This window comes from Bufo gargarizans, chromosome 8 (assembly GCF_014858855.1).
Source record: "Bufo gargarizans isolate SCDJY-AF-19 chromosome 8, ASM1485885v1, whole genome shotgun sequence".
In the NCBI taxonomy this organism is placed as follows: Eukaryota; Metazoa; Chordata; class Amphibia; order Anura; family Bufonidae; genus Bufo; species Bufo gargarizans.
This window is the reverse complement of record NC_058087.1, coordinates 158,429,987-158,457,262: the sequence shown is the minus strand read 5'-3', so window position 1 is coordinate 158,457,262 and position 27,276 is coordinate 158,429,987. Positions and strand designations below refer to the sequence as shown.

The 27,276-nt window shown below is 43.3% G+C and overlaps 2 protein-coding genes across 2 annotated transcripts in view; one reads left to right on the top strand and one right to left on the bottom strand.

Annotated features, from left to right (window-relative positions):
- ABAT (4-aminobutyrate aminotransferase) overlaps window positions 1-9,813 on the top strand; it is a 164,696-nt gene extending 154,883 nt beyond the window's left edge. The window contains exons 15-16 of the mRNA XM_044302610.1: window positions 5,103-5,214; window positions 6,352-9,813. Of these exons, the coding sequence (XP_044158545.1) occupies window positions 5,103-5,214; window positions 6,352-6,473 (234 nt within the window). The 3' untranslated portion in view covers window positions 6,474-9,813. The remainder of the gene's footprint in view (window positions 1-5,102; window positions 5,215-6,351) is intronic.
- On the bottom strand, window positions 7,080-27,242 carry TMEM186 (transmembrane protein 186). The gene is made up of 3 exons (XM_044302611.1): window positions 27,198-27,242; window positions 14,216-14,715; window positions 7,080-11,564 (listed from the first exon to the last, which is right to left on the bottom strand). The coding sequence occupies exons 2-3, from the start codon at window positions 14,571-14,573 to the stop codon at window positions 10,852-10,854; spliced, it is 1,071 nt and encodes a 356-aa protein (XP_044158546.1). The 5' UTR covers window positions 14,574-14,715; window positions 27,198-27,242; the 3' UTR covers window positions 7,080-10,851.
- Window positions 27,243-27,276: the final 34 nt, after the last annotated feature.

Here is a 27,276-nt window from a genome sequence, read left to right as displayed (position 1 = left end):
CGTTGAGACTCCTGCTCCTCCGTGTCTAGGAGGAGTAGGTCGTCTTACCCTGACTCCTAGTCCAGGGACCAGACGGAGGGTGAGTTAGGGATCCGAGGTTCCTGTGCATGGGTCCTCCTACCTTAAAGGTCGGCCCATGCAGCTAGGAGTTAGGGTCAGGTTAGGGACGCGTTAGGAGGTGACCTGCTCCCTAATCCTGTGTTCCTGGCCGAGCAGCCTAACATCATCGGGCATCGCATGGCTGAGGGTTTTCCCCATCCTCAGCCGTGACACCAGGCTGACCCGAAAATATTGGAACATCAGGCAAAATTGTGTGGGATTTATTGGCGCCATTCCTGCACAAAGGGTACCATGTGTACACAGATAATTTTTATACCAGTATACCCCTTTATAAATCCCTCCATGCTGCAATCACAGGGGCTTGTGGGACAGTCCGCAAAAATAGAGTTGGATACCCACAACCGCTGGTCTCCAAACGTTTGGAGAAAGGAACATCCTTCGCCCCCTCGCAAGTGACCAGCTGCTTGCTGTGAAGTGGAAGGACAGGAAGGATGTCTACATGCTGACCACCTTCCATGCAGACACCACAGTGGCAGTTAGGGAGAGGAGGGCTACGGCAGACGAGCACAAACCGGTCTGTGTGAGAGACTACAATAAATTTATGGGAGGTGTAGACCTCTCGGACCAGGCGCTTCACCCCTACCTGGTGAAGCGAAAAAACAGGGCCTGGTATAAAAAGGTAGCAGTCTACCTCATCTAGATTGCTACCTACAATAGTTTTATTTTATTTAAAAAGTCCCAGGGAAACCTCAACTTCCTTGAGTACCAGGAGAAGGTGGTTGAGAGTCTCCTGTTTGAGTCCCCCGCACCTGGGCAAGTCTTCGAATCGGAGGACGTTCAAAGGCTTTCAGAACACCATTTCCCTCACCCCGTCCCTGCCACTACCAGCAAAACGTATCCACAGAAAATATGCCAGGTGTGTAGCAAACATGGAAGGAGGAGGGACACCCGGATTTACTGCTCCAGTTGCCCATCACAACCAGGCCTCTGTAATTACCCTTGTTTTGAAATGTACCATACGGTTTCAAATTAATAATTTTATTTAATACCAAAAAGAACGGGGGGTTCAGAAATTTAATTTATTCTCATTTTCTGTTTAGTTTGTTGGCTTTCCAGGGAGGGAGGGGTCCCTTTGGGATGGGTCGTGGAGCTAATTTTTTTTTTTCAGACATTGGAAGTAATTTGACCTTTTTCTGATTTGTTTCCTTACATTTTGGAGTGTACATCTTTATTTTCATGTGCTCTGTAGAAAAAAAATCTGTCTTTAAATTGACACTTTTGTGTAAAAAATGAAAAATATTTTTTTTCCCGCCTGCTTTGCATTAATTTCTACAAAAAACTAGGTGGTCTAAATGCTCACTACACCCCTAGATGAATACCTTAGGGGGTCTAGTTTTCAAAATGGGGTCCATTATGAGGGTTTTCTATTGTTTTGGCAGCTCAACGCCATTACAAGTGTGCAATGGGGCCTGGACCATTTTCAAGCTAATTTTGTGTTCTGAAAACAACTGGGTGTTCCTTTATGTTTGGGCCCTGCCGTTTGTTAAGACATAAGATTAGGGCCACAATGGGGATATTTCTGAAGACAGGAGAAACGGGGTGATACATTTTGGAGTGTACATCTTCATTTTCGTGTGCTCTGTAGAAAAAAATATGTCTTTAAATTGACACTTTTGTGTAAAAAAAATAAAATAAAAATTTCACCTTCTTAGCATTAATTTCTTTAAAAAGTTAGTGGTTCAAAAAACTCATTTACACCCATAGATAAATACGTTAAGGGGCCTAGTTTTTAAAATGGGTTCACTTTTGGGGGGTTCTATTATTCTGACACTTCTAAGCCTCTGCAAACTTGCCTTGTTGCAGGAAAAAATATGTACTTTAAAAATTTTAAAATTCTCCCAGATAAAATAAAAAAGTAAAAAAATTTTGTAAGTGCAGCCAAAATAAAGTAAAGATGTGGAAATATATTTCTGATAAAAATATTGAATAGTATTTATGTACAGCACAGACCAAAAGTTTGGACACACCTTCTCAGGCCTCATGCACACGACCGTTGTTTCATTCCGTGTCCGTTGTTCCGTTTTTCCTGATTTTCTGCGGACCCGTTGACTTTCAATGGGTCCGTTGAAAACTCGGCTAATGCACCGTTTGTCATCCGTGTCCGTGATCTGTGGTTCCAGTCCGTCAAAAAAATATAACCTGTCCTATTTTTTTCACGGAAAACGGTTCACGGACCCATTCAAGTCAATGGGTCCGTTAAACACGGAGGCACACAAGATTGTCATCCGCGTCCGTTTTTTTTCCTATCATTTGCATGGCAAATTTGACTTAGATTTTTTTTTACTTTCCTTCATGTCTGGAGATCCTCCAAAAATATAGGAAGACACTCGGAAACAAAAACGGACACGGATCACGGAACAACGGAACCCCTTTTTGCAGACCGCAAAAATATACTGTCGTGTGCATGAGGCCTCATTCAAAGAGTTTTCTTTATTTTCATGACAATGAAAATAGTAGATTCACACTGAAGGCATCAAAACTATGAATTAACACAAGTGGAATTATATACTTATAGAAAAAGTATGAAACAACTGAAAATATGTCATATTCTAGGTTCTTCAAAGTCACCTTTTGCTTTGATTACTGCTTTGCACACTCTTGGCATTCTCATGATGAGCTTCAAGAGGTAGTCACCTGAAATGGTTTTCACTTCACAGGTGTGCCCTGTCAGGTTTAATAAATGGGATTTATTGCCTTATAAATGGGGTTGGGACCATCAGTTGCGTTGTGGAGAAGTCAGGTGGATACACAGCTGATAGTCCTACTGAATAGACTGTTAGAATGTGTATTATGGCAAAACAAAAGCAGCTAAGTGAAGAAAAACGAGTGGCCATCATTACTTTAAGAAATGAAGGTCAGCCAGTCCGAAAAATTGGGAAAACTTTGAAAGTGTCCCCAAGTGCAGTCACAAAAACCATCAAGCGCTACAAAGAAACTGGCTCACATGCGGACCGCCCCAGGAAAGGAAGACCAAGAGTCACCTCTGCTGCGGAGGATAAGTTCATCCGAGTCACCAGCCTAAGAAATCACAGGTTAACAGCAGCTCAGATTAGAGACCAGGTCAATGCCACACAGAGTTCTAGCAGCAGACACATCTCTAGAACAACTGTTAAGAGGAGACTGTGTGAATCAGGCCTTCATGGTAGAATATCTGCTAGGAAACCACTGCTAAGGACAGGCAACAAGCAGAAGAGACTTGTTTGGGCTAAAGAACACAAGGAATGGACATTAGACCAGTGGAAATCTGTTTACATCCTTTACATACTTATGGTTTTGTTTACCTGGTTCTATTTGAATCATGTGACAAGGATCACATGATTCTAGAGTGGGTGGCCTCTATTGCGTAGGCATGTGAGCATTGTCGGATTAGGCCATCTTTGATGTGGTCTCTATAGAGTTTCTTTGCGCCTGAGATATCGCGAGATTTATTGCTCCCGCTCTTGCGCAGTAACCGAATGTGGACGCCACCGAGACCGCTATGCTCGGCGTGCGCAGTCTATCAGCTGATTGTGTGAATTTTTTAATACACACTATGTAATGGGCACACCTGTATTTTTTAATTATCAATGATATCTTATTACGCATTGTCACTGTATATCATGTATTATTTATATGGCACTGTCACTTTATTTCAATTATGTATTTTTCTCATTGATATGGATTAATTTTTATGTTTTAATTGTGATTCATTATGAATTTTGTTCACTTTTATAGTTAATTGATTCTTTTGTACTATGAAATGATACACCTATATATTTTGTGGTTGTAACACGTGCACATAGCTTGAGAAAGACCGCAACAAGCGGTTGAAACGTCGCTGCTACATGACACTGGGTGAATAATTCGCACGTGTTTTTTTATCTTAATGGTGTGCTGCTGGCTTCTTCCGTCATATATATAATATATATATATATTTATACACACACACACACACACTGATAGTGTGAATCTGGCAGATCACAGCACACACCCAATATTTAGTAGCAAGCATGATCAAACGACAGGGCACTTCAGGGGGGCATATAATGGGAATGTTATGTGGGCATCTTATAGATGCCTAAACTTGCAGCACTCACTTCTTGTTGATCAGGCCTACACCCACAGACTTATACAATAGAATCATTTACCTGTAAACGAACAATTCCTGTACAAACCTAATGTTCTGACATCAATAAGTGCATGGCCCAATCCTATAGAGCTGCATCAGGCCCCACACTTCAGTAGTAGGATGCAAAATCCTTTTTTCCCTGGCTGTTGCACACCTTCTGGATGTTTTTTGTAAAAACGCTGCAGCTAGATGTTACTTTAAAGTCTATAGTAAAATATTATAAAATGTTGCAATAAAAAATTAAATCTCCGCCAAAAACACTTGAAACCGATGATGCTTTTTTAATGCTGGTGTATGAAGGAGCACTAAACATCCTTAGTACACTGAAATCCATGTACTTCTGGGGTCTTTGTTACACGGGCAGATTTCCGCCTGGTAAGGAGCACTGATAGATTATATGAGAGCATGTTCACACCTAGCATAAACACTGCAGATTTTCTAAGGCAGAATTGTGTGTGGAAAATGTTCAGCATTTTACAGTACCAGCATAGTGAATGGCGTTTTACCTAATCTCATCCACACACTGCAGAAAACCATTCACAGCGGAAACTGACAAGTGGTACCGATTTAAAATCTGTAGCATATCAATCCGTGGATTTTCATAGCAGATTTCACCCTCTGCAAAGATTGGAATCTGCAGCAAAACAACAGCATTTCTGCAATGAAACCCGCAATAAAAACACATCATTTGGTTTTCTTTTCTACTGTGGATTTCTAGCAGGAATCTGCAGCATTTCAGCCCCGTGTGATTGCGCCTTCACAGCATACAGTTACATTTTTCTTGGCCTACTGAACTGCAGTTCTTTACATTTTTAGTGTTAACCCTTTTCAATATTTCCATGTACAATAACGTGTAATGTATGTGTATTCACAGTCCCGCTATCCGCATATTGTGAGCAGAGCCAGGGGCAGAGGGACATTCTGTTCATTTGATACTCCAAATGATGAAGCCCGATCCAAGTTGATAGCAAAAGCAAGAAACAAAGGTAACACATGAAACCGTATAGACAAAAACCGTAAATGGAGTGGTAAAAGGTTTCGCTTTTACAATCAGCATAAATTAAAGAGGTTATCCTATCTTGGACATTGGGGGGATATCGCTAGGATATGCCCCGAATGTCTGATAGGTGCAAATTCTACCTCTGGGCCCCACACCTAAACTGAGAACGGAACCTGCAAAGCGCCGGAGGGGAACTGTGCATTCTCAGCCACCCTTCATTCATTTCTATGGGACTGCTGAAAATATAATTACAATCTAAATATAATAGATATAAATGCTAATAGCAATGTAATCCTGGTCTAAAAACCGGGGTCCTCGCAAATATGGCTGGTGTTTAAACAGTATGGCATAAGATGAGACTGTGCACGGTCACTAATAGACCTGGGGATATAAGGACAGTGAGTGGCTATCACAGTAACTGGTATATTCACTGTCCTTCTATCCCCAGGTCTATTAAGGACCGCGCACAGTCTCCTCTTGTGCCGTTAAAAACCCTGCAATTTTGTTTTGGGGGATCCAAGCCCTTTCCCTCCGTCTGACCTCTCAGTTGCCATAATCACTATTAGCTGTAGCATCCGAGGGGTTAAAAAATGACCAGGATCGGAGTTATCTCCAATCCTAGCCACTGTAGGCTGCTGTCACCTGTATTACACGGGCAGCACCCAGCAGTGTTTAAGTCCGGAAACTGCCATTAAATATACCAGGCCGCATAGGTCCACCCTACCCACTTTTTTTCAGAAGTGGCGTAAAAAGGCAAAAAGTTTGAATTTTTGGAGCCTGATGGGATCCGGCAAAATGTTTTGACTTTTTGGCGCCACTACTCTAATTCTTTGCAATAAGAGAGCCTGTTACTGTTTCCTGCCTGTGGTTAGTGCAGCAGGAATTGATGACAGGCTTCCTTTAGTTTGGTTGTTATCTTGGACTTGCGTGGTATCTTCCTTGAGTGGAAAGGCTTATAATCAAGCCTAGATAGCGTGGAGGAGGGAGTATGGATACAGCAGACGGTTGGCGACCACTATAGTACTATAATAGCTGCGTGCACTGAAATTGCTGTAAATAATGGACATGTAAATTGTATTTTTTACAACTAATAGCGTACTAACGCGTTTCTCTCTCCTCTCAGGTATTGTGCTAGGAGGTTCTGGAGATCGGTCCATTCGGTTCAGACCAACCCTGGTTTTCAAAGAGCACCATGCGCACCTGTTCTTGAACATCTTCAATGACCTCTTGGCAGATTTGAAGTAGCTTTGTATTCCGCTTTGTTGCCTTAGTCCAAATGAATCAGGAGGTCTCAAAATAAGTCACGCTTCTTAATCTCTGCTACCATATACGCACAGTTCAGGTCTAACCACAATGGATGGAGAATATTTTTGTGCTCAAGCCAAAACCATGTCTCCATAAAGAGTTTTAATGTGCCACGATATATATTTTCATAGGAAAACTATACTTTTTTTTTTTTTTTTTCTAGTGTATTAATATTGTTAATTATGAAACATTCAGACTGTGAAATGAATACTAATACCCTGAAAATGTCCGATCCGTGTATGTGTTGTCTTGTGTTAATGATTACATAGGGAATTTTGGGGCCTGTCCTATACCATGTATTGTCTCCACAATGTGAGCATTTTGTTTGTGAGGTAAGTTTCCACCACTATTCAGATTTTAATGGTTAGATTAGAAGATATTATAACTGTCTACTAAATGAATACCGCCTTACTGCCTGTGGTTCACGGTAATCTAAGTCCGCTGTTAATGTAACGGCAGTATTTGCATGTTATACTGTACATAGATATTTCTTAGATACTTTTAAGTATAATATATTTCTAAAGGCAAGACAGTATTTTTCGGCCACTTGATTGGGTGTCTTCTAATGAAACGCTTTTTGTACACATTACACTGAGCCATATATACAAGCATTACACATTGGGCCGGATGCGCGTGTCCGTGCTAACAATACATATTACTCTGCTGTGTCATGGCCCAACCATAGGGAAACCTAAGTAATGCGGATGGATATCACGGTCAGCACATGGACACGGAAATCCAGCCTTACATGTAGGTCCCAGAAGTGAGACCCACACCTATCAAACAATAGGGGCATATCCTAGCACTATGCCCCTGTTGTCTGAGGTGGGAATACCCCTTTAAGATTGGATCAAATGAGAATATTCCTAATTGTCAGTATGAATGTTCAGTCATGTGTCCTTGATGTAGGATCCACATGACTGGTAGAAATCTGGATGCTGAGGTTTAGGGTCCATTCACACGTCCGTATGAATTGGTCCAGATCCGTTCCGCAAGTGCAGATGCGTGCTGTCCGCATCCGCACTCCCGTTCCGCAGCCCCGCAAAAAATAGAGCATGTCCTATTCTTGTCCGCAGACACGGACAAGAAAAGGCATTTCTATTGGGGTGCCGGCCATGTGCGGTCCAGTGTTTTGTGGATCCGCAATTTGCGGACCGCAAAACACTTTCGGAAGTCTGAATGGACCGTAAAGCGGTTTTTCAGGATTAATTAACTAATGACCTATCTAGATTTACTGTATGCACCGGTGCCTTCTCAAACAGCTGGTCGGCAGGGGTCCTGGGTGTTGGACCCTCACAGATCAGATACTGAAGACCTTTCAGGAGGAGAGGTCATCAGTTGAAAAATACCGGAAAAACACCTCTTTAAATAGTGAGTTGTCCATGTATGCCCTGTCACTTTCTATTGATGTGGAGGAGAGCACTTGAGGAGTTCTGTGATCCAGCCTGGACTGGTGATACATTGTTACTCGGATGAAAAAAGACCTAAGACCATGAAGTTCACTTGTTATATACTTACAAACCAATTTCATCCAGGTACATGGTGCAGCCTGATTTTCACTGCTCACGCGTACAAAAATCTCTCTTCAACTTATTTGCTGGAATTCCTTTAAATATCTGCCCCCTACAAAACTGGTAACCTCTGCTTGTGTAAAGTTCTTAAAGGTAGATCAAGATGGTCTTCTTGAGATGACCCCTTTTGTATGAATGTAATAGAGGGCGTCCCTGCTTGTAACCCTTTTATTAGCCAAAGCAGATAGCTGCTACTAAGGTTGAATCTGCCGCTGGAAGACCAGTCCCATCTTTGCAACTTTATACAGCAGCCATTGAATAAATGGACCATGCAGTAATGCAGAGAACACTAGCCACTTCCCTGGTCATAACTGCTGTTCTGCTATGCTCGGCACATTGCGGGGACCATTTATGTGAACAGGAGGTGTCCAAGCTGGGTAAGTAGGTAGCTGAGGAATTTACCCATTAATAACATTTACGGTATCACCTATCCCTATATATGCTCACTGGGGGTCTGACCACTGGCACCTCCACTGGTCAAAATAAAATGAGGGTTCCTGAGTCCCCTGAGGACTGTTAAAGTAGTGTACATGTGACCGCTGCACCTTCAACTCTCTATCTCCGACAGTGAATTCAGTAGTGGTCACCATGACTCCAGTCATATAGGGATCCTTGTTCTCCTGGGCAATCAATAGTCTAAATCTGGAAAAACCCTTTAAGCATTCAGAATAACCAAACTGCAGGGATGATAATTACATGTTATAAATCAGCATTTAATTGCAAGTCTGATTTTGTCTTTGCAAGATCTGCAGCGTGAAGCCATACATCTCACTCCTGCCAGGACCATTGATATATAGGAAATGGATGAGATTGCTGCATGAGTAGTCATATAGGAGCATTCCTGAACTCACCATTTAGTTAGAGGGGTTTTTCGGGCGTTTTACACTGATGTCTTGTCTTCTGGATAGGTGATCAGTATCTGGTGGGTGTCTGACACTAGGGACCCCTGTCTATAAGCTGTTTGAGAAGGCAGCGATGCTCATAGTAGCGACGCAGCCTCCTCACAGCTTTGCCTAGGCAATGTGACATCACCTTCGTCGGTCACATGGCCTAGGCGCAGCTCAGCCCCATTGAAGTGAATGGGGCTCAGCTGCAATACCAAGCACCAACCACCATACAATGTACGGCGCTGTGCTTGGTAAGCTGAGAGAAGGCTACAGTGCTGCCAACACTGGTACCTTCTCAAACAGCTGATCGGCGGGCGTTGGACCCCCACCAATCAGATATAAAACTTCCAGAAAGCCCCTTTAATAGCAAATCTAAACTACTTTTACACTAGATTTTCCAAAACCAATAACTTTTTGATACAGCAATGGTATAAGAATCCCAGTAACTGCCAGATGTGTGTTTAATGGGATACGTTATTGTGTTGACCATGATTATTATGTATGTAGCATGTTTAAGGCTTGTAATGAATGTGTAATGTTCAAATAAGTCATTACTACACTTTCAGATCATTTTAATGCATTTATTGTTTTTACACTTGGTCCGTGGTTTCCTATACACCAAATATGTAAGAAATGTTAACATACACTCGACACAAGACTGAAGAAACTAGGTGCTTACGAGGAGCAAGTGAGCCGTTTACAGCGCGCTACCGGTGCCAAACATCTTACAAATAGCTGCACTTTGTGTTCTTGTCCAGAAATCTGTGGATTTAACTGCTTTATGTCTTAATCGGTAAGAAATAAAATGTATTTGTAAGTTTATCATGGTTGTCAATTTATGTCAGACTGGTTCCGGGATAAGTAGCATGTACACATTGTGTGGAGCTGCAGTGCCAAAAGTCAATGACGCTTTCAAAATCCTGTGTATACCTTGTGGGATATTCCCATGTGCAAATTGACCTGCAGTACATACTGTAAAATCTGCAGCGTGTCAATTTATGTTGCAGATATGCAGAAATTCCCCACAGACTTCAATGGGAAGGCTACTTCTCTGTACAAAACCTGCAAGATGAACTTTAGATGCAGATTTTATGTGGAACCTGAGCAGAAGCCCTAAATAAATAAAAGAAAAAACACTACGCTCCCTTCCCTAGTGCTTCCCTGTCCCATGTCCGTCTCTGTACAATCCAGCCTCCTGTGATTACGTCTCGTCCCTTTTACCACTGCAGCTAGTCACAGACTGCTGCGGTCAAACTGGCGTCATTGAAGGAGACCAGGCAAAGGAGCCAAAGGAGGCGAGTTATCTAGGTGGGGTGTTTTCGCCGCTCACGCCGTTCTCCACAGGTGAAATCTGCACAGTTTGGAGTGGATTTACCGCTGCAGATTTCCCTGCAGAAGTTTTCCACAGTAATTCAAGTGTGCATGTAGCCTAAAGTACTACAGCAGAGTGGCTCAGTGGTTAGCACTGGTGCCTTGGATGGTCCCAGTTCTGGGTGGGCTCTGGGTCTCCCCCTTGATTTCAGATGTCATTCGGATCCTGTTTGAACTACATAAAAGGTATTATGTGGTGGGAGACATTAGGGTACGGCCACACTTTCTGTTTTCCAAGCCAAAACTAGGAATGAATTCAATAAAGAGAAGTTGTATCGTCCTTTATCCTTTTCTCTCCTTTTATAATCCACTTCTGATTTTAGCTTCCTAAACTGGCCAGATGGACCTACCCATAAATGTGCTGACGCTCTAGAAAGTGAATCTCCATTTTATTTTTTACTAGTATATTTAAGATTCAAAATTCTGTGCAAGAATAGGACAAAGTCTAAAAACAAACTGAACAGACAGAAACTGTTCTTTAAAATTGAGTTATTCTAATTCTCCAAAAACCAAAGTGAATTTCTCTCTATCTAGGACATAACCATACAGAGTAGAGAAATACAGAATATCAGGTTTGCTGTATCTTGCAAACTGACGGAGAATTTCTTGCTTGCCATCTCCGGTTTCTGAAAGCTGCTTTACATCATCAATTGGCACAAAAATATTTTTTCTGTTTCCCCAAAATGTCAGGTGGGAAACCTTCACCGTTGTTAGGTTGTCATTCACGTACAGCATCCCAATAATTCTACGCAGGAAAGAGCTAAGACCATACAGCATGACGCCAGCAAAAAGAGCAGTTGCAGTGCAATAAACCACAGAAAACTGTGTGATCTGTCCTTGCAAATAGTAATAATAAACCGGAGGAAGAAGCAAAACAGTTAAGGTGGTCTGCGCAAGCTTTAGCCTGGAGACCACCCTGCAGAACCTTATTGCTGGAAACTTGTAGATCAACGTAAACTTGGCAGAGTCATCAGTGTTTTTGTTGAGGGGTGAAGATGTACAGAATAAGGTTCTGGGTCCTAACTGCTGGTAGATGTTGGCAGATGACAATAACTTGGAAACCTCTCCATGTGAAGGGCGAGTAAATATCACAGATCGAATAAAGTAGGTTCTGCAGGGTACTTTAGATTTCCACAACTGTACTGAAAACTGCTGACATAAAGGTCTGAACCTCATGATGAACTGTGCCATGGTGATGGAACCTGTTAGATGACAAGAACATGTAAGTCACCGGCCTCACCTAAAGATACAACTACAACACAACTTTATATATTCCGTTTATCACATGTATCGTTATCCAACACTAGATGGCATCTCAGTCTGCTTTAAAAGGGTAGTGCCAAGTTTTACGTTATCCCCTATCCACAGTATAGGGCAGGCATGCTCAACCTACGGCCCTCCAGCTGTTGCAAAACTACAACTCCCAGCATTGTCAAACAGCCTACAGCTATTAACCTACAGCAGGGCATTGTGGGAGTTGTAGTTTTACAACAGCTGGAGGGCCGCAGGTTGAGCATCCCTGGTATAGGGGATATATAGCTGATCGCTGGGAGTCCATCCGCTGTTCTGATGGAGCGACAGAGGGAGCACCAGAGATAGCCAAGTACTGTGCTCCCATAATGAATTGCTCCCAGCAATCAGCTAGATATACCCTATCCCTGTGATGGCTAACCTCCAGCATTCCAGCTGTGGTAAAACTACAACTCCCAAGATACACACTTGCTTGGGTGTTTTCAGAACTCCATAGAAATAAAAGAGCATGCTGGGAGTCGTAGTTTCACCACAGCTAGACTGCCGGAGGTTAGCCATCACTGTCCTATCCTGTGGATAGGGAATAACTTAAAAATGTGGCACAATCCCTTTAATGACTGAGGCCATGTTCGCATGGCATATTTTACATATGGACTTTGTCGCTTTTTCTGAACCATAAGCCAAATGTAATCCACTTTCAATCAACACAATTTTCAATGGGAAATCAGCACTGTAGTTCCTATGGACAGTTTTTTTCTGTTCATTGAAATTAAGGCTGTGGAGTCCAGTTCTGACTGACTCCTGCCAAAAACCAAATTACTTACCGGTAATTCCTTTTTCATGAATCCTCCATGACGGCATACCATGAGAGATGACACACACACACACACACACTTCTTTATTTTTTTTGAGTGGGAAATCCATGCCGTCATGGAGGATTCATGAAAAGGGAATTACCGGTAAGTAATTCGGTTTTTCCCTTTCATCCTCCATGACGGCATACCATGAGATATAACATATTAATACTCCTATTTAGGGAGGGACTATGGCCTGAAGCGCCTTTCTGCCAAAAGCGAGCTCCTGCCTAGCTCTAGTATCCACTCTATAATGTTTAATATGTATGAGGACTTGACCATGTTGCTGCCTTGCATATCTGTTCTAATGAGTTGCTCGCCCTCTCAGCCCAGGGTGCTGCAACAGATCTTGTGGAATGTGTCGTAAAAGATTTTAGTGGAGGAATACCTAACGACTTAAAAGTGCCATTTTTATCCATCTGGATAATGAGTTTTTTGTGGCTTTATGCCCTTTATGTGCTCCACTGGACGAATAAATAGTCTGTCTTTCTGAAAGTTTTTGTAGTTTCTAGATACAGTAACGCGGCCCTACGTACATCCAGCTTGTGAAAATTCTCTTCCCCCTCTGTTTTAGGTTTGAGCAAAACGATGGGACAATAATTTCTTCTTGTCTGTGGAAATTTTATACCACTTCGGGGAAAAAAGGAACTGTCTAATCTGAACACAATTCTGTTTGAAAACACAAAGCAAAAGGGTTCCACTATTTTTAGAGCTTGAATTTCACTTACTGTACGCGCTGAGGTAATTGCCACCAAAAATAAAGTCTTTAGTGACAAATATCTCAGGGAGGTTTCTGTCAGGGGGTTCAAATGGGGCGTTTGTCAGACCTGATAGTACTAAATTGAGGTCTTAACCTATCTGCCCCTCTCAAAAAAACAGATAACCCATGGGTGCTCCGCAATTTTTTCTCCAAATACAGAACTTAATGCCGATATGTGCACCCTTAATGTATTTGGACGTAATCCCTTTTCAAAGCCTGACTGCAGGAAGCCTAGAACTGCTTGGACCGAAAACATCTGAGAAGTTTTTTCTTGAATACACCAACTGCAGAACTTACTCCAAACTTTGCGGTAAATTTTTCTACTGGCTGACATAGTGTCGATAATGGCTTCTGATAGACCCTTTGACCTCAATATCATCCTTTCAGGTTCTAGGCTGTCAGATGTAAACTTTCTATCTTGGGATGGTAGATCGGACCTTGAGACAATAGATCTTGTTTCCAAGGAAGAATCCATGGGCTCTGGACTGACAAGGTCTTCAGCAATGGAAACCAAGCTTTTTTCGGCCATAGAGGGGCTATTAGAATCACATGGGCCTTGTCTAGCCGAATCTTTTTTTAAACCCTGGGAATTAGTTGAAGAGGAGAAAAGGCATAAGCCAGTTGAAAATCCAATTTTTGTGTTAGACGGAAATATAGGGGTAGACGCACTTAACGGATTTAGGGAAAATAACTTTTTTAATTTTGCATTTGCTGAAGCAAAAAGATCCACTTGTGGCGTCCCCCATAATTCCGTGATTTGGAGAAAAAACTGTTTCTCTAGGCTCCATTCTGTTGATTTTAAAGAAGTTCTGCTTAAAAAAAAAAAATCAGCTTTTATGTTTTGGGACCCTTTTAAATGTATAGCTGATAGGGATCTTAAGTGAACCTCTGCCCAGAAGAATATTTTTTCCGTTAACTGGCTCGGTTCTAAACTTGTTCCGCCCTGATGGTTTAGGTAAGCAACTACTGTAGTATTGTCTGTTCTCACCTGAACGTCTTTGCTTTGTATGTGATGAGCAAACACCGCCGTCCCAGACTGCCGTCAACTCCCTTTGATTTGAAGAAAGATTTCTGACTGTCGGACCATTTTCCTTGGGAATAGAGATGGGAACATTGCGCTCCCCATCTGTCTTGAATCTGTCGTGATAACAATCAGATGTTGGGGATTCCAAGGAACTCCTTTTAACAGATGCTCTGACTGTTTCCACCACTGCAGGGACTGAATCACTAGCAAAGGGATTTGAATTTTCCCCTCTAGTGATTCCGGACTTCTGTTCCAACACCCTAATATCCACTGTTGTAGGATCCGAGTGTGGAACTGTGTCCATTTTACGGCCGGGATACATGAATTCAGGGAACCCAGTAGCTTCATTGCTTCCCTGATTGTATGTACAGATTGGTTTTGAAATCTTGTCACTTTTTCGCTTATCCCCATTACTTTTTGGGTTGTAAGGACTGTCTCTTGACAAGTAGAATCTAGACGGACCCCTAGGAAAGAAAAACAAATAAATGAAGTCTCTATTAGAAATACTTATCCTCTCCAGCGCTGCAAATCCAGAGACAATGTGGGAAAAGTCAAATGAATAAAGTTATGTAGAAGGATTGCGCTGCAGGAGAGAATTCTTATGTATAGGAAAGTTAAATTCTGAGGACTCCTAGGAAAGTTAAATTCTGAGATGCGCAAGGATTTGACTTTTTCCAGTTTATAAACCAACCTGTCTGATACAGTGTCTGACAAGTTAAAAACAGATTGTTTTCGAGTGCTTGTTTTTAGTTGCCTATGATCAACAGATCGTCTAGGTAGGGTATAATTAGGATGTTTTGCCTTCTTAAATGAGCCACTACCTCTAGCATTACTTTGGTAAACACTCTTGGGGCGGAGGTGATTCCAAATAGAAGTTACTTGGAACTGGAAATGGCATTGTTTTTTCAGAGATTTTTTGCATACTGAAATATGGAAATAAGCATCTTTTAGGTCTATTGATGCAAAAAAAAAAAAATGGTATTACTTACTGGTAATTTTATTTTACGGAGCCCATGACAGCACCACCAGAGAGAAGGATCCGCCCCCCGAGACAGGCAATCTGCAGAATAAAAAGGGCGGACACTCTCCTCCCCTTCAGTGAGTTTTCCAAGTACCGGAGGAAGGCCGCCAACATATATTAGACGTGTAAATGAACATTCTTTCATTTATTTTTTATATTTTTTATATCACCCGTGCAAAAAGGAAGGACACATAGGGAGGGAAAGCCGTGGTGCTGTCATGGGCTCCGTAAAATAAAATTACCGGTAAGTAATACCATTTTTTCCTATCGCCCATGACAGCACCACCAGAGACTTACTAGAGGAACTCTTAAGGGTGGGATGTAGAAAGAAGGACCCCTTCACCAAAGGAAGAATCCCCCGAAAAGTTCAGGTCCAACCTATAATGTTTAAAGAAAGTAGAGGGTGAAGACCAAGTGGCTGCCTTGCAAATTTTCTCAATTGGAACCGCGGACCTCTCTGCCCAAGATGCTGCCACCGCTCTGGTCGAGTGAACCCTTAACCCGACAGGAGGGGACAGGCCAGAGGATAGATAGGATAAGGAAATAGCAGCAACAATCCATCGGGCGATTGAACCTTTAGAGGCAGCCGAACCCTTATTCACTCCCGGAAACTGCAGAAACAGTGAAGAAGACTTCCGCCAGGTAGATGTAGAGGATAGATAGGCTAAAAGAGCTCTTCTGACATCTAGACAATGGAGAGACTCTTCCTCCTTAGTGGAAGGATTCTGAAAAAGGGTAGGAAGAACAATCTCCTGAGAACGGTGAAATTTAGAGACTACTTTCGGGAGGAAAGCCGGGTCAGGACGAATGATAACCTTGTCATCTAATATTAAAGTGTACGGAGGGTTTATGGAGATGGCCTGAATCTCACTAATCCTGCGGGCGGAGGTTAAGGCTATTAACAAGGCTAGTTTGAAGGTCAGATGCTTGATAGAGGAGGACTCAATAGGCTCAAAGGGAGATTCTGATAAGGCTTTCAGCACTACCTCTAAACTCCACGGAGGAGGCCTAGGAACTGACACTAGGGAGGTTCTATCTACAGCCCTAAAAAATCTGGAAACCCATGGATTCCCTGCTAAGTTCTGGTTAAACAAGGCTGAAAGAGCTGAGACCTGAACTTTTAGAGTGATGACTGCTAGGCCCAGTTCTAGCCCCTTCTGGAGAAACTCCAGCATAGTATGTAAAGGGGCTACTGCAGGGATGCTCCCTAACTGGATCTGGGCAAAGTCTAGAAATTTATGCCAGATTCTGCTATAAATTCCTACAGTGACCTATTTCTTGCTCTTTAGCAGGGTAGAAACTAGGGCGTCAGAAAACCCTTCCTTGTTTAGTAACCACCTCTCAAATTCCAGGCCGTTAAGTGTAGGTTCTCCACAGCTGGATGTATCACCGGTCCCTGGCTTAGAAGCCCCCTGGCCGAAGGAAGAACCCAAGGATCGGATACAGACATGGTTCTGAGCCCCGTGAACCAGGCTCTCCTGGGCCAAAAGGGTGCTATTAGGATTACCCTGGCCTTTTCTTCCCGAATCTTCCTCAAAACCCGGGGAATCAGGGGAAAGGGGGGGAAGGCATAAGCTAGATGAAACTTTCACTCCTGGGACAGAGCATCAATCCCACAAGGGGACCCCGACTGGTTTAGAGAAAAGAACCTCGGTACTTTCTTGTTTGAATGGGTAGCAAACAAGTCGATTTCCGGAAGGCCCCAAAGATCTACAATCTTCTGGAAGACTAATGGGTCCAAAGACCACTCCCCCTGAGACAGGGTATGACGGCTCAGGAAATCGGCTTGTTTGTTCTCCACACCCCTTATGTGAACGGCTGAAATCGAGGTACACGTTCTCTCTGCTAACTCCAGAATAGAGAAGGCTTCTTTCATGAGGGCTCTGCATCTCGTTCCTCCTTGTTTGTTTAAATAGGAAACTACCGTCCTGTTGTCTGAAAGAACTCTTAAATTCTTTCCCTTTATTTCTGGAAGTGAACTCATATCTAAGCCCACTGCCATCAGTTCCTTTAGATTTGAGGATTGAATTTTCTGAAGGGAATTCCAACGGCCCTGATAGGAAGAACCTTGAATGTGAGCCCCCCACCCCCAAGGGCTTGCGTCCGTAGTCAGACAAACTAAACTCTCGATTTTCCAAGGGGTCCCCTGTGTTAGATTTCTTTTTTCTAGCCACCAGGCTAGTTCCTGGATAGTCTGGGAAGAAACTTCCAAACTGGCATCGAGTGACTTGCTCTTCTCCCAACTGGCCAGAATCTCCCACTGTAAGGTCCTGGAATGAAGCTGTGCCCACCTTACTGCTGGAATACAGGATGTGAGGGAGCCCAGGACTGACATTGCTTTCCTTATGGAAGTCACTGGTCTCTGGGTTAGACTCGTAATTTTGCTTTGAATGGTCTGTATCTTCTCTACAGGTAAAAAAACATCTCTGGAGAGAGGAGTCCAAAATTAGGCCCAGGAACACCTGTTTCTTCAGTGGACGGGATCTTGACTTCTCGTTTATCATCCAACCCAGTTTTCCTAAAATGGTACGGACCTCTAGAACTGCTAGACTGCAAGCCTCTTCTGACTGACCTACAATTAAGAAATCGTCTAAGTAAGGGATAAAAAGAATGTCCCTTTCCTTATGTGGGCCGCCATCTCTGCTACCAATTTTGTGAAAACTCTCGGAGCCATGGAAAGCCCGAAAGGGAGAGCCTGGTACTGAAAATGTTGAAGATTACCGTCTAAAAAAACTGCTACCCTTAGGAACTTCTGATGTTCTACAGCAATGGTGACGTGGTAGTATGCGTCCTTTAGGTCGAGAACTGCCATAAAGCACTGAGGGTATAAGAGATTGATCGCTGATTTTATCGTCTCCATCTTGAATTTCTTTGGCTGAAGGAAGAGATTTAGCTTCTTTAGATTTATGATGGTTCTCCAGGAACCGTCTGGTTTTTTGACCAGAAAAAGCGGAGAATAGAACCCTTTCCCTCTTTCCTCTTCTAATACCGGGATTAAAACGGATTTTTCTACTAATTTCACCACCTCTTTTTCCATGATGGATCTTCCCTGCACGGAACAAGGAACTACGGTGGGTAAGAATCTGGCAGGAGGAGACTGAAGAAATTCCAGATTTAGGCCTCTGGAAATGGTATCGAGTACCCAAGGGCTCAAGGAAATACTCCTCCATTCTAAAGCGAAACCCTTCAGTCTGCCCCCTACCGGAATGCTGGCGTCATTGCTGGTCTGACTTCTTTTTATCTGAGGAGGGCTGGTTAAAGAAAACATTTCTGCTCTTCCTTTGACCCCTAAACCGGTCTTCTCTAGGTTTTCTATCTTGTTCCTGGTTACTTTTAAAGGGACGAAAGGAGCGACTAAACCTGTTTTTAGTGGGGAAAGAGCTCTGAAAACTTTTTCTCTTTCTGTCAGCTGCCTTATCCAGGAGGTCGTCCAAACTAGGACCAAAGAGGTACTCCCCCTCACATTGAACTCCGCAGAGCTTAGTCTTGGAGGCAGTATTGCCACTCCAATTCTTTATACACAGTGCTCTCCGAGCCGAGTTGGATAAGGCTGCTGACTTAGCGGCCAGTCTGACTGAGTCAGCAGATGCATCCGCTAAAAAATCAGCTGCTTTTTTAATCGTAGGGAGGGAGGCCAGTATCTCCTCACGGGGACTCCTGTTTTTTAGCTGAGCTTCTAATTCGGATAGCAAAACAATTAAGGAACGGGCAGTACAGGTGGAGGCTATACTGGGCCTAAAGGATGAGGTAGATGCCTCCCAAGCTCCTTTAAGAAAAGCGTCTGCTTTTTTATCTAGAGGGTCTTTCAGTATACCGGTATCCTCAAATGGCAAGGCCGTTTTCCTAGAGACCTTGGAGATGGCCACGTCAATACGGGGAGCCCTATCCCAGGAGGCAGAGTCCTCTTCTTTAAAGGGGTATTTGCGTTTGAGATTCTTGGAAATAAATACTCTTATTTGGTTTCTTCCACTCCCCTTTAATCAACGCAGCTACATTTTTGTGTACCGGAAATGTACCATGTTGTCTGGCTTCTAACCCTTCAAACATAATGTTCTGAAAGGAACGGGGCTCTTCTATGCCCATAGTAGAACGAACGGCCTTTAAAAGCTTCTCCGTATCTTCCACAGGGAAACACGGTCTCCGCCCCTGATCTTCTTCCTCATCAGGAGAGGACTGATATGAGACGTCAGAAAGTTCAATTACTGAAGAAGGAAAATCTTCCTCTTCTGAAAAAATGGGATTTTGCCGGGTCTCTTTACGAATAGGCCTCTGATCCTTTTTAGCAGTTAAGGAGGAGTTAACCTCTGATCGAACCAACGCCTGTAGACATTTATAAAAGGAAGGATATTCTTCTGCAACTGTCTTGTCTATACAGGCCTGGCACATTTTTTTATCCCAATCTGAGGGTAACCCCACTTTACACAAAGCACACTCTCTATTTTTCTTTTTGGCCACCACTTAGGCTTAACCTGTAAGTAAACAGTAATGCAAATTAGTAAAAGGGAATCTAGGTCATAAGAGACCCCACTCACCCCTTCAGAGGTACCGGAGCAGGAGGGACAGCAAGCTCCTCAGATGGCTTGTTTTCCTCCATGATGCAGGCAGCTCAGCCAGGTCGCAAACAGACGCCGGCAATAGGAAAATCGCGCTCCTCTCATAGGGCACATACCGATGACGTCACCGCCGACGCATACGCCGGTCACATGACTGCAGGAGCGCTATCCGGCACTCACTGCCGAAGCCCCTCCTCTTTCTCCCCCTGGCGGCCAGCGTCAATCTTCGCGGCACCTCCATGGAGGTGCCGGCTTCTCCCAGCTCCGGCACACTGAATACCCCCTCCGGAGTTCAGCTGTGCCTCTGTACGGTCCTCAGCGCACCTCGATGCCGCCAACTTCCAGGGACCGCAGGTCAGTAGCGGAGCGCCGCCAGAGAGAGGGATCTGATGCATCCATGCTGCAGGCTTCCCACCAGAGACAGGAAACCACACTGAAGGGGAGGAGAGTGTCCGCCCTTTTTATTCTGCAGGTTTCCTGTCTCGGGGGGCGGATCCTTCTCTCTGGTGGTGCCGTCATGGGCGATAGGAAAAATCTCCTTCTTTTAACAGATTTATTATGGATCTTATCGTCTCCATTTTGAATCTGACATATTTTATGAATTTGTTTAGGCTCTTTAGGTTTATTATTAATCGAGATTTTTCATCTTTTTTTTTTTACCAGGAAAATTGTTGAATAATAGCCCTTTTTCTGTTGTGAGAGAGGAACCGGAATAATGACTTTTTGAGCCAATAGATTCCGAATCTCCTCTTCTAATTTTCCCGTTAGACGGCCGATTTATGGATAGGGGTTATTCTGAAGACGTTTGAGGGAGGAGGAAGGTGAAAGGTAATATTGTAACCCTTTGTAATTATATTTAATACCCAGGGATTTACTGTGATCTCTTCCCATTCTTTTACGAAAAACTTTAGTCTTCCTCCTACCTCCCTGGTGTCATTGTTTGGTAGATCCTGCATTCCTTGGTGTAAACAGGAAACCTCTGTTTCCACCTTTCTGATTTTTTTTCTTTTGACCAAAGAGTTTCCCTAGATGATCTTTTTGCCTGAAAGGAACCCCCTTTTTAAATTCTTCGAAAGGGAAATTTCCTTTTATTTGTATCCTTAGGGAAGGACTTTTTTGAGTCCGAGGCCTTCTCTAAAATAGACTCTAAATCTTGGCCAAACGGTAAGTTTCCATGGAAAGGTAAACCACAGTCTCATCTTGGAACTGATATTATCATACCAGGGTTTCTGCTAGCCAATACTGCTAGGCCCGAGGCTTTTGCTGCCATTCTGACCGACTCTGCAGTAGAGTCTGACAGAAAGTCAACAGCTTTCACGAGTAGAGGAAAGGAGTCCTTTAGTGTGTCATAAGAAGCTCCTTCTTTTAGAAGAGCTTCTCACTGTAACAACCACCTTTTTAATGATCTGGAAATGGATGTGGCCTCCAGATTAGGCTTAAATAGCGCAGCGCTAGCATCCCAGGTCTTTTTTAAAGCCTGATCAGCCTTCTTGTCCATGGGGTCTTTTAGAGTCCCTATGTCTTCAAATTGCCCCTTTAACTAGCTTAGATAGGGATACATCAACTTTAGGGCAGGTTGTTAGCAGGGCTTCATCCTCTTCACAAAAAGGAAGGCGACGTCTCATCGTTTTTTGGGATAAAACGTTTTCTATCCGGAGTTTTCCATTCTCTTTTTATTAATTCCTGCATGTTTTTTTGGACCAGAAATACTCTTTCTTTTGTTCCAGTCCAATAAACATTTTGTCCTGGACGGACCTCTGCACTTTTTCGTCCGAAAGCCCCATAGTTGCCCTGATAGCTTTTACTAACTCTTTTGTGTCCTCCAAGGAGAAGAGGAAGTTTTTATATTCTGAATCAGACCCAGATGAATCCCCGGAGTCCGGGTCCTCTGAATCCGATTCCTGCTCTGAGTCAGAGGATGATGAGCTGGAGATACTCATTTTTGTATCTCTATGTTTTGAGCTAGATGTCCCAGGAGTAACTACAGGATTCTCTGCTATGACAGATCTCATTTCTTCCCTTATCACATCTCTTAGCTCTTCCCTAATAGACAGGACCAGGTCTTTTACCATATTAGAGGTACATTTTTTGTAGAGCTTTTTGTTATATGCGTCAGGCAATCTAACTGAACTCATAACACATTTTTTTGTTTTTGGACAAGCTTTTTTCTGAGCCCCATCCTTCTCACGCTGCATACATACAGGAAGAGAGAGGTATAAGGGGGTTTAGCAAGGGTAAGATAACCAGCATTCCCCCCCCTCCAGAGACCTTTTACTTACAATAGAGGGTCCCTAAGAGGCTTCCATCTGACCAGCACCTTGCTCAGACATATTTAGCTCTATCCTCTCTGATCCCCTTTTTAAATACTCTCACCTGCAGACCTCAGATCAGCGGGCGACTTCTGCCATGGTCCTGCATGCCGATTATAGCTCCACCCCCTCAGCGTGCATTCCACAGAACGGAAGTACCTCTTGGAACGCACGTGAGCCGCATACGACTTCCGGTGGCATCATCGTGAGCGCCGAAACTATCGGATCACAATGAGGAGCTTGCGAACAGACCGGAGGGACTCCCTGAGTGTCCGGTCGCACATGGACCTCCACGGGAGGGAGGTAAGGAGCAGGGATCCTGGCATTCTTTTCAGCCCCTCAATACCCAACTAGGGCACGGGTGCTGTCTGCTTCCTTCATGTGCTTTAAGGCATTTATTTTCTTCTTACCGCCTCTGGCTGCCTGTAACAGAAACGGGCTCATAGCATGTGCCATGAGGATGATCCATCTCCTAGCTGGAGAACAGGAAGACACTGTGGAAGAGCCGAAGGAGGGTCAAATTTATACTTCCTGTCCCTACCTGGTTGGAGGCGGGTCCTCTCTCATGGTATGCCGTCATGGAGGATGAAAGGGAAAAAAAGAAATGTATTGTAGAAAAATGTCATAGTAGTAAAACTGTAGTAATAGTAAAATCAAACTACTTAGAAATTGAACAAGATTTATTGGAATACAATTTCTTAAATTCCTGCCCTTTTCTAAATTCCTGGATGTAATGCACTGTACATTTACTAACTGGAAAACACTGTTCTACACTGAATTATTGTACAAAATCTATACATTTTCCCTCATTAAAAGTTAGAAAAACTCTATATATATATATATATATATATATATATATATATATATTCTGGAAATGCAGAGAATCGTGTGCAAGTCTAAATGGGAATAAAAGAAACATGTAGAAACTGGAGCTGCTATAGAAGGGTTATCTAGCCTGCCTCCACTATGGAAGGAATCATACTTACCTGCTGGCTCGCATGTTTTTCGGTCTGCAGCTTGTTTACTTCCTCCCCAGCATGGGTTTGATAATCTGTTCTGCTGCAGCCAATGATTAGCTTCAGCAGTGACATGCCCACATGTCGTGTGGCCCAGTTCGTCCTATGACCAAGGGACTTGGGGACTCTTCTTCCCATATTTCTCTTGTTCTGTTAGTCTACCTTTAGCTCTTTCGATGTCTCCGAGATTTCATTAGGACTTGGTTTTTCTGTCACTCATCCGATATACTCCTTCAGTTCTAACCAACCACCAGGCCCATAAACTCTATTGTACTCCTCTGGTTCTCCAAACTCTAAGCACATCAATAGTCTCTACAGATTTGTCCTCCAATATGAAGCCATAGCCCTTTTGCGGAACAGTCCTGAGTTTTTGTTGCCGCTGGATATTTCCACCCAATGGCCTGTCATTTCTCTTAAACTCAGTTCCCAGAAATTTCTAGTGTGCCTTCCTGTGATTCTCAGGTGGTTCAGCTTTGGTATCAAAGTCAAACTGCATTAGTTGTATACTAACAGTAGTTGTTACTATGTGCCTGGGGAAGACCATTGTTTTCAGCCTTATATGCTTATCTGCTTTTTGCTGTGTCTCTTCTGTCTTATCCTGGTGGCTACGCCAAAATGTAATTGGAAGGAACAGTAGATACCAAAAGAAATTGGTATATATTCCCACATGACGAGGCTTATCATATCACCATTCACTGTTTGTCTTATCTCTAATAACTAGATTTCAATGAAAAACTCCAAATGAATCATTTGGTCAGTGAAATGTGACTTTTATTAAAGCCTCTCTGACAAGATGTGCACACTTTGGGGACATTTTTATTTTATTATTGCATTTTACTCATTAGGGGCTAAAAGAAAACATTTTTTCAATTGGTCTTTATTAAAAATATTGAGCCTGTCACAAAGGGTTAACAGTTTTTCTAGCTATGTGCATCATACTTTTACTTTCTGCCAATAATCTATTACCCTTATCTCTAAACTACTTGTCCTGGAACACAATGTAAGTCAATGGGGATGGATCCGTTTTCTCTGACTCAATCTGGCACAATAGAAAACGGATCCGTCTCCCATTGACTTTCAATGGAGTTCATGATGGATCCGTCTTGGCTATGTTACATATAATACAAACGGATCCGCTCAAGACAGATGCATGCAGTTGTATTATTGTAACGGATCCGCACAAAACGCGAGTGTGAAAGTAGTCTAAGCCACATTCTTATCAGTAAGAGTGTTGAGTGTTTATAAGGTCTGAGAGCAGAGATAAGGAGTCCAGAAAAGAGAGAAAATCCAGATTCCTCTGTTAAAGCATCTCGGCTCTGTACAGAAAAAAAAGATTCCATATTTTTAATAAAGACCAATTCAAAAAATTATTTTAAGCTCATAATCAGTATAATGGACTAATTAAAAAAAATTGCCCCCAAAGGTGTACATAGCCATAGCCTCCTCACTATATATGTTTGCTATACTCCAATCTACATGTTTCTATATATGTATTAGACCTCACCTTTCAGATGTTTCTTTCTAGGTTTCCTTAGGGCTCTTTCACACGAGTGGATCCCGTGCGGGTAATCCGCTGCGTGAAAGAGAGCCAAGCCCCGTTCCGGACAGCAGAGACACTGAGCATTAACATGACTGATAATGCTCCGTGCCTCTCTGTAACCTTTTTGCTACAAAATCACGGTGACAACTTTATCTCACTGTGATTTTGTAGTAAAAAGATCACAGAGAGGCACGGAGCATTATCAATCATGTTAATGCTCCGTGTCTCTGCTGTCCAGAACGGGGCTTGCCACTCTTTCACACAGTGGATTACCGGCACGGCATCCACTCGTGTGAAAGAGCCCTTAGGGTTACCAATCCTTATCTTGGCACCCTTCTTCACGGTCAGCCTAGTTGGTCACACCCGCTCAGGCTCTCCTCTCTTGTTTCCGTTATTTCTGCATGCCACCTCAACTTCATCTTTGCTCTAACCTCACTTGCTTTTGTTGTCGTCTATCTCTTCCACCTATCTACCCCTCCTGAGATTATTAGGCTAGGGCTACACAACTACACTGGTCACTGCAAAGATCGCCGTGGCTGTCATAAGAAATTAACCAGTGTTGGATTTCTTGCTACTGTCATGGAGATCCTATTTATTTCAGGTGTTGGGCCTACAACATCCCAAAACCTAACTTCACCATGCAGACATCCAATCTCACACTATACAGTATCTTACATTTTAAATAGATTTCTGAGCTCTAAGGTTCTGCTGAGTTGTGTAGGTATGGGCATAGAACATAGACATCAGTGGCATGTATGAACAAAGTTTAGGATGTGCTGTATATAGGATGGTACTTCTGATTCTACATGGGGGCACACTCCAGTACATGTGCTATTATGAATCAGATATTCCCTAGAGCAGGGGTGGCCAACCCACGCCTCTCGAGCCGCATGCTCTAGTGGTGGAGCCGGGAAACAGTCAGGCCTGCGCACTCTCCACCCCATGCTCAGATCTCCTTTCCTGATCGGGCGCATCTGCTACTCTGCAGCTCCAGCTCGCTCTCCACTACGTCCTGATGCACACAGTGTCAGAACGTAGTACCTGGAGACACACACTATGACCTGACACAGAGCACATCAGGCCACAGTGGAGACCGTGTCAGACCTGCAGAGTAGCAGGTGCCCGATCAGGAGAGGTAGGTGATTTTTATTTATTTTTTTCATTATAGAACTTGGGGGTCTGATCAAAGCATGGGGGGGGGGTGATCTGAGCACTGAAGGTCTTATTTTGGGGCTCTGATGAGGATTGGGGATCTTTTCTTAGGTCAGATGAGCATTGGGGGTCTGATGAAAAATATTTTTTTTCTTATTTTTCTCCACTAAAACCTAGGTGTATCTTATAGGGCGAAAAATACTGTGACGTGTGTGTAAATTTATAGTTGATGGCTCCTGGTAGTCATACTTTTTTTTTGTTTGTTTTTTTTTCCTGGCTCTTTGTGTCTGTAAGGTTGGCTACCCCTGCCCTAGAGCAGGGATCAGAAACCTTCAGCACTCTAGCTGTTGTGAAACTACAATTCCCAGCATGCTTCATTCATTTCTATGTGAGTTCTTAGAAAAGCAGAGCAAGTATGCATGCTGGGAGTTGTAGTTTCTCAACAGCTGGAGTGCCGGAGGTTGCATACCCATGCTCTAGAGCAGGGATTGTCAACCTGAGACTCTCCAGCTGTTGCAAAACTACAACTCCCATCATGCCCTGACAGTCTTAAGCTCTCAGCTTACAGCAGGGCATGGTGGGAGTTGTAGTTTTACAACAGCTGGAGTGCCGGAGGTTGCATACCCATGCTCTAGAGTCTAGAGGAAGGCTGCTTCATGGCGGTAACCTGAATGCCTATGGCTCCTTAATACCCAGGTTATACCCCTGTTAAATGTGTACTTGAGCTCTAGAGCTGGACACAGACATAAGCATGGCATACAGATGTAGCAGGGTTAACACACAAACTCTTAACTCAAATTTATTAGCTCATTGCGTTATCTTGAAACAAAAGCCATTGAAAAGCAATTGAAGGTGTTTGCTTAACGCATTTAGTTTAGATAACTCCTCCCATAAAGCACGTGTGCTGACTCTACCACATCCGTACCTGCATGCTCTGCCTGTGGTTCCTAAACCTCATGTCTGGTCAGTAGGTCCCCGGATCTTCAGATCACCTGTGGATCCCACTATAGTTGTCATGATCAAACCTGTAATGGTGGCACTTGGCCTTGCTTGGGTCAGACCTGCATGGTGACAATATATGCCGGGTATGGGGTGTAATATGCTGGGATCTGTCCATACTACAAGGAATTTGGAAAATGTCCTGTTAAAAAAGGTGCAGCATAAAGGTTTTAACATTTCCCTATGTCAGTGCCAGTTATGCATGCCAGTTTTTCCCCCCTAACCTTTACCATGCTCCAACGGTGGAGGACATGACATTCAGCCCACAAGGTGGCACCCAGGTGCCCCTCCGGTAACGTCAGGTAACAGGTTACCCTCCAGCTGACGCACACATAGGACCCACATACAGGACGTACCTGTCACCCGGCGCACATGCCGTCACAAACTACGCATCCCAGAATGCAGCGCGGAAAGAGTCACGTTACCACTGGAGAC

Bases quoted from the DNA above. Each gene is read 5' to 3' on its own strand.
- TMEM186 (XM_044302611.1), bottom strand. From the start codon at position 14,573: ATGTATCCCGGCCGTAAAATGGACACAGTTCCACACTCGGATCCTACA. The intron at 11,565-14,215 runs GTGAGAACAGAC...GTCATCTAACAG, and splicing joins TACAAAGCAAAGACGTTCAG to GTTCCATCACCATGGCACAG.